The 15,412-nt window shown below is 41.9% G+C and overlaps 1 protein-coding gene across 1 annotated transcript in view; it reads left to right on the top strand.

Annotated features, from left to right (window-relative positions):
• GNG2 (G protein subunit gamma 2) overlaps positions 1 to 5,667 on the top strand; it is a 139,365-nt gene extending 133,698 nt beyond the window's left edge. Inside the window, exon 4 of the mRNA XM_059057194.2 lies at positions 2,430 to 5,667. Coding sequence (XP_058913177.1) covers positions 2,430 to 2,558 — 129 coding nt within the window. The 3' untranslated portion in view covers positions 2,559 to 5,667. The remainder of the gene's footprint in view (positions 1 to 2,429) is intronic.
• Positions 5,668 to 15,412: the final 9,745 nt, after the last annotated feature.

The raw sequence follows: 15,412 nt of genomic DNA, 5'->3' as shown, positions 1-15,412 counted from the left end.
GCTAATGTACAATGTGGTTACTGTAGTTAACAAGTCATACTTGTTAACTATATACTTGAATTTGCTAAGAAAGTAACTCTTAAATGTTCTCACCACAATTAAAGAAAAAGGTAATTATGTAAGGTGTTAGGGATGTTAACTAACCATACTGTGGTAATCATTTCACAATATAGAAGTGTATCAAATGATTACACTGTATACCTTAAACTCACACAACATTATATGTGAATTACATCTCAGTGGAGCTGGAATAAAGATAAATAACTGACTTTTACACAAATATGCTATACTGGGTTGAAGAGCATCCCCTAAAATTGATGCCCACCTAGAACCTTAGAATGTGATCTTATTTGGAAGTAGGGTGTTTGTAGATGTAATCAAGTTAAGTTGAGGTCATACTGGATTAGGGTGGGCCTAATCTGATGACTGGTGGGTAGGATATTTGGACGTAGGCAAAGAGGAGAATGCCATGTGAGGACAGAGACACACAGGAGAGAATACCATGTGAAGGTGGAGACAGAAAGTAGAATGATGCATCTACAAGCCAAGGTACACCAAGTGCCAGCGACCACCAGACACTGATTGAGAAGCATGGAACAGATGCTTCTCCATCAGAGCCTCCAGTAGGGCCCAACCCTGCTGACACTTTGATCTCAACCTTCTAGCCTCTAGTACTGACTGAGGGAATAAATTACTGTTATTTTAAGCCACCTAGATTGGGTTTTGTTTAGCCAGAAAGAGGAAACTAACACACATATCAGTACCTATACCTCTTTATATCAGTCAGCATAGACTCGGTTTTGTTGCAGTAACAAAAGTCTGTCTCCTCCGATTCTTAGAGGCTACAATAGCAAAGATATACTTTTTGTTCTTCTTCTCACCCACATGTCATCACAGATAGCTGCCACTCCACACCATGTTACCTTCAAGCAACCTCTACTTGGAATATTGCCTCTATCTGGTCTGAGATAAACGGAAGATAGAGTCCAAACGTTCAGAGATTTATGGGATTAGAAGATGAAATTGATTCTCATTTCCAACCTGTAAACTATAATATTGAAAAGCCTTTTAGTGACAAAGTTCTAATCAACTCAATCCTGGGACAAGGAACAAATCAAGAGTATGGCCACCATGTTTTACTGAAACCTCTGAATCAATTAAGGTGGTTTACAGTAAATTATTTCAGTTAGACAAAATGCCAGAGGCAAACTATGCATTGGTTCTTGAAGCTTCTGCCCCGAAGTGACTCACATCACTTCTACTCATGTCTCATTGGCCAGAGCAAGTCTGATGCCATTGTATGGGTATGTATAACCCACATATAGGAGGGGCAGTGAATCTTTTCAGAAATACTACAATTTCCCCACTCTTACTGAGGATTATCCTTTCAGTAGTCACTTTGAGAGGCTATTTTAGTAGTACAGTGATGTGGAAAATGTTTGGAGTGATTTCCAGAGCAATCGTATGAGGTCACATAAGAAATTGACTCTTGACTTTATGGGTTTTGACCCGCCAGATGCATCATCATCCACCTAGTCCCCAGATGTGGTTACAAATAACTTTTAGTTTACTACCCCAAATTAAATCCCCTCTCAAGTAGTGAAAATTTGCCACTGTCAAAGCTGATCAAAGGAAGGTACTCCAGAAGACTGCCAACAAGGAGCTACAGAAGTGTTGTGAGAAGTGTTATGAAACAACAGCATCACTGAGATCACTGACCAGCCTCCCCGTGGGACTCCCTAAAGGTTGCAATGCTTGATTAAAGGAATATATATAATGTGTAATAAATTATAACATACTAATATATTATCATACATAATATACATAAAATATAAGAATGCATAACATATAAGGTTATGTGTGTATGTATAAGTATATAATATCTCTGATGTGTTTGTTAAAAAAGGAAATCAACATGGCTTTAGGCATCCCTAGCACAACTTCTGAAGCAGAGAGACACAACTACAGAATGATAATGATGGCCAGCCTGTGTGGAAATCTTCCTCTGTTCCAGGCACTAAATGATTTATGTGAATTACCTCACTTAATCCTTGCAGCCAGGGCTGGGACTAGGACGAGGGAAGCAACCTACCTGAGGCACAGAATTTAAGGAGACACCCACTCTCAGGGCTGGACAAATACAAGGTTGATATTTGCATGACCCTGAACGCCCCCCTTCAGTGTCGTACCCTCAGAGCCTCACCTCACCCTAATCCCGGACCTGCTTGTAGCAATCCTGTAAGGTCAAGATCATCAGCTCCTTTCTTCGCAGATGAGGAAACAAGAGGCTTATGGGGGATGAGTATCTTGCTTCACTTGAACCCAGGCAGTTTGGACACCCAGGCCTGAGCCTTGACTCGTTGCGCCTGCATCAATGCCTTCGTCGACGCCCCATCTCAAGTTTTGGTTGTTTTTGTCGTCTTTTCCAGGTGTCCAAGGCAGCTGCAGACTTGATGGCCTACTGTGAAGCGCATGCCAAGGAAGATCCCCTCCTGACGCCTGTTCCGGCTTCAGAGAACCCATTTAGGGAGAAGAAGTTTTTCTGTGCTATCCTTTAAGTCTTCAAGAGGAGCCTAAGGAGCCTCGGGGCTCCAGGGACACTGATGTAGAGTTTTTAGCAAAGTGGGCGCCTTTCTAGTCCACAGCATTTAAAGAGAGGGAGGAGAACCATCCTGGAGACTCCAGGCTATGCATGTTTAAAGAACTGGTCCCCTTTATGAGAATGAGAGCTGATGTCTACAGAATTGTCTGGAGGAGGGGAGTATGTAAACATAAAATCGGTGTCACTTCTGTCCTGCTATCCCTCCCAAACCTTATGTTTCTGCTTCATATTTAAAAAATAAAACAGACAGCTGTACTGAGCTCAGATATGTATGACCTTCTTGGAATGAATATTGCCTTTAGAATACCCTTTGACGAGCTGAGTCGTCCAGTGTAGGCGTGGTTCGGTTTAATGGCATTGATGTTTCGTCTTTGTGCCTTTCTTTTTCTTTTTCCCTTCTCCCCTACCCCTCCTTCCACCCCTCCCCATTAGAGTAGTAAAGAGATAAGGCTGGATTTGTCTGTAAGATTGAATTCAAAGGATGAGCACCCAAAGGGTCTAAGGAGATGTTCCCCGTGGTTTATCCTCATGGTAATAACAACAACAACAACAAATGCCGGTTGTCTGTATTCTTTTATCACTGTTCCTAACATTTGTACATAATAGCTTTGATTCTGCAAGTAAAAGTAAATCATGTGTTGTGACTGGTGCTTTCATATATTTGTGACAATTTTTGAGTAATACTGCATGAAAATGTCCCCATGTTACATCCATTCAGTTTTACTATAAAGAAAAAGTTTTACTATAAAGTTTAGAAAAAGAACGAAAGAGAAAGGAAGCTGGGGAAGAAATAACTCAGTATCTTGAAAATTGAGATTACTTCAGAGCCTTAGCCATGCCTAAAATACCTCCTAGTTAACAGTGGCGTCAACACCTCTTCAACCTATTTTCCAGAATCCAAAGCATTTTGGTTTGATCCAAGACCCAGGGCATCACAGGGAGTGCCAAGTGACAAAGGAAAGGATTCACCCTGAGTTGGGAAGTGCTTTTATTGAAGAGTCAGAGCAAATTCCCTTTTTCCCTGAATCACGGAAATTCTAGATTGAAAGATGCCTTTCTGTGCTGTTCTTAACAAGAAAAAACGTGGCCCTTGTTTGTTTAAGTATCAGGAGAAATAAACCCACAACTCCAGACCAGCCTCACTCTCAGAATCTGGCTGCTCATGGGCTAGGGAGAAGGGGGCAGCTGCTGCCCCCAGCAGCTCCACCAGAAAGGGTTCTGGCACTTTTTGCCCCTGAAATGACCTTTGTTTTTTACCCACCAAAATTTTCAATCGAATCTTTTCTTTGTTTTTGTTCTCTGCTTTGTTTGTTAGAGTCTTATTTACAAACTTCCTTGCAGCTTGAGCTCTCTCTTCCCAAGAAATGATATTGAAAGTGATTTTTCTTTGTGGCTCCAGCCTCCACCAGTAATGGGAGGTCTGGAAGTCTGTCTTACTTTTTTCTGTGTCATTCCCAGGCAGGTGTGGGCTCTTTTACAATTCCTTGTTTGCTTTGAAATCCCGAAAGACCATTTCTGAATTAATTTTATTCTCTTTCCATTCTCTTTCTCCCACTAAAAAAAAAAAAAAGATGGAAAGGAAGGAAAAACAGAAGATAAAAAGATGTAATATGCCAAGGACACATCTTGAAACAGACTTGATAAACATTCTCCTTAGCTCCTTATATGGGCATGATGGTAAAATAATAAATACATCCAATTAAAACTCATGCCTGGGGAGGGGGAAGAGAATATTAAGACATTGTGAAAAGTATGAATGCACTCCTATAAGCAGATACTTCTGTTCAAACCTTGGGATTTTGCTACAGTCAGTGGGACACTGAAGAAGATTTAGCAGGGAAAATCCCTAGCAGAGTATTTATTAAACTACAATATTGTACCATTGGCTTAGCAATACTGTGGCATCAGCTAAAACCCAACCACATTTTTAAAATGAGTGGAAATATGAATTGAATATGTGGTCACATAAAAACAACTGTGAATAAAGTACTCTTTGGTGGTGATTAAGGCATCATTATAAGACCCTGATGCATTTCATAATCCACACCATTTACTTTTCTCAGAAGGACTCTATATTTTCATGTAAAGCTAGGTCTTTGGAGCAATTAAAATGGCATTAAAACTTTTAGGAATACAGGTCTGGTAATTAAATTTAAGGAAGTTCCAAACTGCATGTGACCTTGTTTATCAAAGGAGAAAGAAGGCAGAAAATACACAGCCCATCTGAAATTAAATTTAAGAAAAATGTTTGACTTTTTCATAATTTCATGTGCTACAGAAGGGAATTATAATCCCAGAGTTTTTCTATGAGTTTTGATTTATTGGTAGTTTTACTTGTTAAAGGGGAAATAATCTTTTGATTACTTATGCCTCTAAAGAGTTTTAATTCTTTTAGAAATTTAACAATCATTTTCACCAGCATAATTTTATCTTAAGGGGTAACTAATAGGAAAACTTACCTTAATTATTCAAGGCCCTAATTTACATATATAATATATTGGGTAGTAATGAAAATCTGTCATGGAATTCTTTAAACAGTAATAATAACACTCATATTTAGAATGCAAACTCTATTAAGAAAAAACCAATCTTGCCTCATCCTCAATATTAAATCTGTTTTCTTTTTTATTTCTTTCCATTTTAAACCAAGTGCTATTTAAATCAGAATGTGTGAATAAGTACTTTGAACTGAGGCTAATTTTGCTAATAATATTTGAAAGAGATTGCTCACCAAGGAAAAGTTTTACACCATTTCTCCATATACTCATATTTACAAAAGGAATTTTGAGAAGCATGCTGTCTTAAGGGATTTTTGTACTTTTTTTTTTTTTTTTAAATATTTGCTTCTAGCTGCTCCTGGCAATGGTGAATTGTTACATATACATTAATGTTTTCCCAGCCCTAGAATTGTTCACATTTTTCCTATATAAGATCTGTGGAGTGTATCTTTCAGAGAGGGAAATACAGAAATGTTAAAGCAGAAAAACCTGAATGTGATGTGTACATTTTCATCCCCCATGGACAATGTATTTGTTTTAATAAATGGAATTTTCAGATTCATTTCATATGCAGTCGATTTTATTGTGAAAGCCCATGGACCACCTCGCCCATTGATTCTATGGTTAATTTGAGAAGGATGATGACACATAACAAGATGGAAGAGGAAATAGGAATTCATTAATTTTCTTTAGGGGTTTGTTAATAGAGGCACCTAAGGAGGGAAAAACTCACATGAGGCTCTTTAAAAGCCTTTCTCCCTGGGTACAGTGCCTGGGGACAGAGAAAGGTGATGGGTAAGAGTCCAGGCTCTTGCAGGCTGGACCGTGAAGATACATGAGATGCATTTACACTTGAACATGTTATGAGTATGCCACATGGGGATTTCTCCTTTACCAAAAAAAAAAAAAAAAAAATTAAACAGAAAACATGCTGTTCTCCATAAGCTGCTCATGATTTAAAAGGAGTACTAGAGAAGATAAAGGCTTAGAACTCTAGATTCACAGCTTCTTGGAGATTTCTCAGTCAAGATACCCTTCTGTATGTCCTTCAAATTATGCCAGTGAGTAGCAGAGCCTGTTAGTAAGGAGATGCTGGATCTCCCAGGATTCGTGCCTGTGACAAAAGCAACTTTAAACTTCCAGTGAAGGGGCCACTTGGAGTTTGTGCATTTGTCCACTTACATCATTGTTTCTCAGACTGTGATCCCTGGATCACCTGTTTCAGAATCACCTGGAATGCCGATGAAAAAGGCAGACATTGGGCCCCGCACTAACTCAGAATTGCTAGCAATGGTGCTTAAGACCGTGCACTCCGTTGCATGCTATTGAGGACCACTAATTTAAGTGCTTATGTCAGCTGGCGTTTCATCACGCCTCGCGAAAGGCTCAAACTAATTGTCAACGTGCTGGCTCTTATTCCCACAGCTGCAGGAAGTGGCTGCCCTGGAGGGAACACGTGACCCGCGACTGAGAATCTCGGCAGCTCCCAGACGTGAGACGCAGAGAGGAGGAAGCTGGTGGGTTTTAACTCTGCTCCTGTTCTGTTGAGCCCCCGGGGGAGGATTGCTTCCAGCTCTGGTTCTTTAATAAGCTGCTCACATTTTACACAGCACAATGACGTGGGAATTGGAGCTGGGTCAGCTCCAATCCACAAATTGCAAATAATTTGCCAAGGGAACTCCCTTTCCCTTCGGTTCTGCCCCAAATCTACATTCTCTTCTATTTAGAACCAGGAGACTCAGGCAGAATTTATTTTTAATGAAGGGGGTCACGGGCTCGCGGGCCTTCCTCAGTAAGAACACCTACTGCTTCTCCATGTCCATAATACAAGAAGCCTAGAGGCGGGGTGTACCTCCACACCCAGGTGATAGAAAGATGGTGCCTGGTGGGTGACCTCAGTTCATACTGTAGGCAAGCAAGAGCCCAGCCAGCATGAGCTGGAGAACAGGAACGAGGCCCCAGAGTTCCATGTGACCTTGGCCAAGTCCTTTAACCTCTCCATGCTATAAAATGGGGACAGTGTACCTGATTCACTTGCCTCACACAGTTGTCTAAGCCAAATGAAAGAGAGTAGGTAAAGGGCATCGTGAAAGTAGAGGTGATAAAGAATCCCTAGACCCTGCTTGCACAACTTTCGAAGAGAGGAAAAGTCTAGATCGTTCCTTCTTGCCTTTTGACTCACTGCCTTTTCTCTCTACCCCAGGGCTCTCTGTGGTTCAGACCCTCAATGCCTCATGTCCACCCACTGGTGTAGCCACTCTCTCATCTCCTCCCACTCTATGTCATGCCACTTACCCCTGAGCCTTCATTAATCAGGAGTCCTCTGGATGCAAGTGGCAGAAATCTAGCTGAAACTGGCTAATAACCAAAGAGCTCAGAACAGATCCCAGTTCAGCCTCAGCTGGATCCAGGTCCTCAGATGATGTCATCAGATGTCTCTCTCATTTCCTTGGCTCTGCTTTCTTTTGTGCTGGTTTAATTCTCGACAGACTCTTCCCCTGCAGCAGCAGGATGGTACCTGCAGCTCCAGGCTTACATCCCACCAATTTAGCCATCACAGAAGAAAGATGATGGCAGCTCCAGCAAAAGTCCCTGGCTGTATCCCCAAAACACTTCCTAAGACTCTTATTGGCTAGATCTGGTTCATGTGTCCACCCATCCCTGCACCTGGGAATAGAGATCACTGTGCCACACAGGCAGAACAGTGGTTCCAAGGAAATTGAAGTACTTGTACTAGAGGATCAGAGATTGAAGGTTAAAGGCAAAAATAACTGGTGCCAGCCACATCTTGCCTGACTCATTGATGTAACTCAGACCTCCCCACATGCAGCCACCCAGAGTCATCTGGCTCACGCAGCTCTTATCAATCCATCAGGTCCACACGCAGCTGCCTGGCTGGCAAAGCCCTGGGGAGTCAAATCCACCTGACTATTCCTACTTTGTTTTCTAAACTCTCCTCTGATTCATCCTGTCTCCTGTAAATGTAAGATCTTCAACCCTACCTCCATGCCTTTGCCTATGATGTTACCCCCTCAGGAATGCCATTACTCAGCTCCTCCAGTAAACAAATCTCGCTGGGTTTCAAGCCCAGTCTGAATTCCACGCTGTCTGTGAATGACTTCAGAGAATACTCATCTCTTTCCTCGCTCAACTGCTGTTGCCCTTGTCATCGGCACCAAAAAGTCTAGTATTTGACTGAGTCTGAGGCATTGTGCTAAGGTAGACACCATGGGCCCTGCCTTTGTGGAGCTCCTGGTTTAGTGGAGGAAGTATGCAAGTAAACAGTAATTATCAGTCACAGTGAGAAGTTCTAGGACACGGGAAGCCGAGGGGAGGAGGGCAGAGGTGGATCACCAGCCAGAGGAGGTGACGTTGGAGTTAATGGCTTCTTATATGAGAATCTTGTCTCCCAGGGTAAACTGTCATTGTCTAGGGAGCAGAGAACACCAGCTGAGCAGGCCTCTCTTTAATCCTCCTCGGTGTGTAGCACGGCACTTGAGGACACAGGAGGTACTCAGCAATGATCACGGATGGATTGAGCACAGGGCAAATGCCTGCAGAGAAATGGCACAAAGAAGAGGCATAACTATAAAAGCCTTGCGAGCATGAGAATGAAGCTCCACCCCCAACTGCCCCCCACCCCCGACGGTCAGCAGTTGGCTCTATGCACAGAATGATGGACCAAGTCACAGGGTGCCTGTGGCCTCTCCTCTCTAACTGGTGCCAGCTCCATGTCCCCACGACTTTATTCTCTTTAGCTAGCAGCCCCTTGGTCTAGAAGATACCACCACTTTCCAACCTGGAAGTGAAATTTGGGGGCCCCTGTGGGCCCAGGGGCCAGAGGAAACGCTGCTAACTGTATCGCCTTAATTTTAGCCCCAGGGAGGGGTCCATTCCACTCTGCACTGAGAACACTTTCTCTAATTGCCCTCCACTGTGTCTACATGTGGCTTTTTTAAAAAATTGAAGTATAGTTGATTTACAATGTTGTGTTAGTTTCAAATGTAGAGCAAAGTGATTTGGTTATACATACACACACACACACACACACACACACATATATATATATATATATATATATATTCTTTTTCAGTTTCTTTTCCATTGTAGGTTATTACAAGATACTGAGTATGGTTCCCTGTGATACACAGTAGGTCCTTGTTTCCATGTGGCTTTTAAAATTTAGATTCAAATTAACTAGCATTGAATAAAATTAAAACTTCAGTTCCTCTGCCACACTAACTATAGTTCAAGTGTCCAGTAGCCACGTGCAGCTAGTGACTAGTGTATTGGACGGCAGAGACATAGGACATTCCCATCATTCAGGAAGTTCTATTGGCAAATGCTGCTCCAGAGCAATGGTTAGCAACTTTTTTCCACCCCATGCAACTGACAGGATATGCCTCCTCCTTGTACCCAAATTTTGACAACACACACACACAAAAGGAGAAAGTAAAAATACTGTAATAATCCACAATAATCATAACAATTGGCCATAGGTCATGGTAAATCATGGTATGAAAGAGATAGGCTGTAGATTTTGATCATTCCTAGAGTCCTCTAAACCATAAACTTCCCCCGTCTCTCTCATTCAAGAAAGTGCAGTGATAATAATCATGATGATGATGATGATGATGATAATAACAGCAGCAACAGTAAAGTGAACACTTATTAAGCACTTAACTATGTGCCAAGCATGATGCTAAACATTGCATAGACGTCATTGCATTTAATTCTCACAATAACTCTATGACATGGATATTACTGCTCTCGCGTAGCAAGCATCTTTGTTGCCTCATGTCACATCTGGTGACCCACTTCTGATTTCAGCCATAGCTGCAAAGGAGACTCATTCTTGCCCAGAGGGGGGCGGGGGGGAGGGGAGAATGAATACCCTCAGGGACAATCCTCAACCAATGCGGGATGAGGCGCCCACCTTGCAGAGTCTAATTTAGGGGTGCCTTTTGTAGGATTTCTCGGATGGTCTCTGGCAGGCCTGAGTCTTAATTGACCAGAATAGAAACCAGGCCTATAACACAACATATTGGTTTTTTCCTCCTTATCTGTTTCATTTTCTTTCCTCCTACATTTCTGCTTTCTGAGATCACTCTCACCACCAGCCCCAATGAATTACCTGCATCCAAATCCTTGATTCAGGCTCTGCATTAGGGGACTCAAACGAATTCACCCCCGTTTTATAGACGAGGAACTTGAAACTTAGAACGGCTGACATTTCGCCAAGTTCCCACTGCTATTAAGTGGGAAATCGAGGACATGAACCTAAATCTGCCTTGATTCTAAAAACTTAACTCTCAATTACTATCTTATAATATAAATAGAATGCAAGTGCATCAGAGGGAGGTGATTTAAAAAATTATGAATCTGCTCTTATCTATAGAATAAGCAGATTGTTTGTAAACTTCAAGCCTCTGAATCACTTCTCTGGAATGAAGAAATCAGTGAATTCTTTCTTGTCAATACTTAGCTTTTCTTCACTGTAGTCATTTGGTACCTAGAAAGTATCCACCTGGCACAGAAAATATATCCTGGTATCGAGAAGCCTGTGCGAGGAAAACCAAGAAGGGTGATTTTAACAGGAGGGTCGGAATCTTTCTTTTCCTTCAGGACTTTTGGGAGGGGAAAATCCCTTCCCTTTCTAGCAACTGCTCCCCTGTGATCTCAGAGCCCAGAAACACTCCAAGGGTCAGAAGCAGGGTCTGAGTGGTAGAGGAGGCTTCCAGGGGTTTCACTGGAGAAAAGGAGCAGGGAAGAAGCCCAGGAAAAAGGCTCTTGCAAATGTAGATTCAAGGTCTCACCCAGTCCATCTTTGGGAAAGGATGAGAATGGTGCTCATTTCCTTCCCCCACCCCCAACCCATTTCCTGTCCCTACTCCAAGAATATGCAGTATCCCACTCAAGCTCCGAATGCAGAATCCCAGCACAGATCAACAGATGTTGCTGCACTGGCATCCGCACGCACACGGGAGGAAAAGCTTACTGCTCCAGAACGCCTGCAAAAGCAAACTGGCACCCTAAGAAAGGGGTCAGCATGAGGTACTGGTACATCCCATCACCAAAAAAATCGCTACTCCCACCTGCAGGTTATCTCCATTTACTTTACAACAGCAGGTCCCAAAGAGTGTTCCGGGAATTCCTAAGGGTCCCTGAGATCCTTTCAGGGGGTTTACTAGGTCAAAATTATTTTTATAATAATACTAGGATGTTAGTTGCCTCTTCCACTTTCATTCATGAGTGTGTAGAGTGGAGATTTGAGAGGCTACAATGATATCGATGTCACAACAGATTGAATGCAAACACACATGAGAATTCAGCAGTCTTCTATTAAGCTGATCACTAAAAAGATTTGCAAAATTGTAAAAGAAAGCCACTCTTCTCATTATATACATTTTTTGTTTTGGACAACATAGTTATGTATGTTAACATGTAATGGGTTTGTTATTGTTATTTTCAATGAATTAATAGATGCACATGTTAAGAAAATTTTTCAGCTTTAATTCCTAATATGGTAAATAGAATGGATACAATCCACCTAAACCAAAGTCTTCATAATTCAAGGAGGTTATCAATAATTTTTAAAAGTGGAAAGGAGTCCTTAGACCATAAAGTTTGAGAAATGCTGCCTTATCAATCGTTTTCTAGTCCAACCCCTTCTTTGGCAGGTGGGAAAATTTAAGCAGCATTTAAAATCATGCAGCTATTTTGTGGCAGAGTCGTGAGTAGAATTTGAGGAGAGAAGATGATTTGATTCAAAAGGGGGAGATAGAAGTGTTTTAGGTTGTCCCCTTGGATACTGTTCAAATGTCTTCTAGGAAGACATTCCTGAATTCAATTTCACAATTAAACAGCGTGTTAGGAGATAATTTTCCACCAAAGGAAAAAAAAAGGTAGAATCATGACTCTCACACAGGTGTAAAATAAACACGTGTCAAAGATTTGATTTAACTCATTGTTGATAAGGAAACCAGGCAAGTGTTACAATAGGTACAAAGCAAAAGTCAAACAGCAGAGACGTTTACAGATCAGGAATACTGAAGTGGATTTGCAAATGGATGTAAAACTAGCCCCTTTCACAAAGAGGGAGAGAAGCGATTGAACCTTCACTAGACAGAACGTAGTTGCTTGTTTAACCAAGAGCTATTTCACAGTGATGTCAGTTATCTACAACTCACAGAGTCATACAGTAGCTCAAAGGCAAGGAAAGGGACAGAGCCCCCAGAAACCAGAAATGAATAACTCAGAGGAGTGTACTTTCCCCTGAATCACAGGTTTTTCCCTACAACTGAGATCCCCTTAGATGCCAAGCTCTGAGCTAAGCTGAGTAAGAAAAAGATGAACTTGGTGTGTACACTGCTCTCAAAAGGCTCTTACAATTCATTTCACACCAGAAAAAGTAGTGGTGACCCTTGAGAATCATGTGTTTTTAATAACTTCTAAATTTTCAACAGCTCTTTGCTCAGTAATAGACATAGCAGGACCTCAAAGAGATGTTTGGTTCCTTCATCTTTCTTGGAGGCTGAATATTTCTAGATGGTCCCAGGGAGAAAAAATTTACAAGGATATTCTCTCAAAGAGATATAGAAATTACAGATGGAGTTAAAAGTTTGTGTCGCGAGATGGCTTAGAGTGGGAGTTAGCAAACCGCAGTCCATGGGATAAACCCGGCTGGGTTTTGTATGGCTTATAAGCTAAAAATAATTTTTGCATTTTCAAATGGTTGAAAAAAACAAAAGAAAAATTGTGACCTGTGAAAATTATATAAAATCCAAATTTCAGGGTCCCTAAATTAGGTTTCATTAGAATACAGCCACGCCGACTCGTTTTGTATTTTCTGTACCGGCTTTTGAGCTACAACAGCAGATTTGAGAAGTTGTGACAGAAACTATATGGCCTACAAAAGTGAAAATGCCTCTTAGTACCAGAAAAAGTTTGCCAACTCTTGGCTCAGAGTGACTTTCTGCTTGAATATTGAGAATAATTTCTCAGGAACCCAGAGTAAGTAGTTCCGAAGGACTTCAGCGTGGCATGACCTAAATGTGGCAGGTTTCAGAATTACTTGGGAGGAAATCCTGTTATTGCAGGAATCTTTAAGAAGGCAAAACCCTACTGGAGGCTTCAAATTCTCATCTGATACCACTTTGGGTAGGTTCTTCTGCTGGGTTTCCCGCTTTGGGCACCTCTATCACTCCGTGGCTGTTCTGGTTTAGGTCCTGAGGAAGCTCTGCTTGCATTCACCGTGAATTACAATAATTAAAATTAAGTGGTGCCTCCTGTGTGGGAATTTTCCAGTCCCTGACAGGAAGGAGCTTCCAAAGGATTCTTCTTTCTCAAGAGCACCCTCTGCTGGTCAGTTCTCAGAAGGCACCTTATCATCACGTTTACAGCTGCAGGTGGGTTTTGATGCCAGGAAGAAGCCAGAGGAGGGTTTTGATCTAGAGACAAAAGCATTTAGGTTACTGTCTCCATGCCTGGCCAAGTTTTTCACAGTACATGGGCATTAGCATCTGAAGATATAGAACTTATTCATCGTTGAACTTGGTGAGGGAACAAAACTCTCGTTGAATGCAAACTAACAATCCCTAGTTAGGCAGGATAGTACGCACAGCCTTGTTGAATGAATGCTGGCTTTCAAACCACCCGTTACTATGGCAAAGCTGTGTTCATTGTTTGCCACCCTAAGGAAGGCTTATAGTGTCTTGATAAGGGAAGGGCAAGGTCTGATTTATTAAGACTTTGAGGTCTAGTTTAAGGCAGATCAGAGAGGCCTGATTAGGACTGGGAGAAGATTGTGGTATAACAAATTAGGATTGGCGGATACAACAGGGTAAGGTGAGTCGAGGAATGCAAACTGTCTACTGATGACTTGAGACCTGCCAGAAATTTCTACAATGAAACAAAGATTTGCAACCTGCTTTTCCAAGGTAAGAGTCTCTGGACTAGTAACGTTATGCTAATTAAAGTGACATAATGTAGATAGGAAGCTGTGGAGGTTAGGAGGGACACTAGTTTGGGTTCTAAGTTCTGTCGACTGAAAAAAATGCATAACCTAAAAGTTGAGAATTATGTTTTATTTGGCGGACAAAACTGAGGACTTAAGCCCGGGACGCAGCCTCTCAGATAGCTCTGAGGGACTGCTCCAAAGAGGTAAGGGAGAAGCCAGGATAATTTTTTGCAACAAAGACCAGGCAGTTGGAACTTCAAAAGATTGCTGTTAATACAAAAACAACCAGATATCGCAAGTTAATTAATTTAGCACTTTTCTATGTATGAGAACATGTGAGAGTCTGGGCTTATTAAAATCATTCCTTTGATATGCACCTTAGCTATGTAGGGCCACTATCCTGTTCTTTCCCATCCTGAGTCCCCTCAGGGATCACTTTTGAGGTGGCTATATTGGCTTGATGGCTGCAACATCCTTCATTTACTGATATGGCGGGTGGCATTTTTCATTCACACTTCTTAAGATGGTCAGAGTTGTCTAAGAGGTCTAGTGTGGATGGGAGGTGGGCATGCTTGCTTAGTGCCTTGGTGACTTCAGACAAAATGTTGGGCCTGCTCTGGACTTCCAGATTTGTTTGGGGTGAATGGAACTGTGTTAATAACCCTTTGTGTTTGGATGTGGGCACTCTGCAGCTATAGGGGATCTGGTGAGAGAAACCAGACTATGTCACCCCAAAATATGCCTCTCTGACATAAAAATTATTTTGAGCTGAAGGCAATTAAGAAGCAGCAAACCCAGGAAAAGCTCTCCCTTTTTTTGCCTAAAGGCAGGAAATAAATTCTCCTCTGACTGGAGATAGACTCTTATCAGCCCAGAGATAGCACCAGAGGAATCTGTAAACAAACCTCCTTAAACTAACGCTTATCCTTGTTAAGAAAGATAAGGGTTAAGAAAGATAAGGACTACCTTGGCCTAGTTGAACCATCCCTAGCCCAAATTCCTTTGTCTTGTCAATTCTTCACAAATGTATTGTTTCTTTGTCTAAGAAATAGAAAATCTTCCTGCTCTGGTCACTTCTTTGAGTCTTCATTCTCTTGTGAGGAAGCTCTCGTACATGTAAAAAAATTTTTTTTAATTCATATGCTTTTCTCCTGTTAATCTGCCTTTGTCAGTTTAATTTTTAGGCCCATTCAGGGACCCTAAGAGGGTCAAGGAAAGCTTTCTCCTTCCCAGCCCCTGTCAGGAAGAGGGTTGATCTCTGTAGGCTGCTGAGTGCTGGTTTCACAGAAGTGTGTGCATTGGGCCCTGCGGGGGGCCAGGGTGAGTGAGAGACCACCCCTCTGCAGAAGCCCT

This window comes from Kogia breviceps, chromosome 3 (assembly GCF_026419965.1).
Source record: "Kogia breviceps isolate mKogBre1 chromosome 3, mKogBre1 haplotype 1, whole genome shotgun sequence".
NCBI classification, from domain to species: Eukaryota; Metazoa; Chordata; class Mammalia; order Artiodactyla; family Physeteridae; genus Kogia; species Kogia breviceps.
The sequence above is the reverse complement of the archived record's forward strand: the minus strand, read 5'-3'. Positions and strand labels throughout refer to the sequence as shown.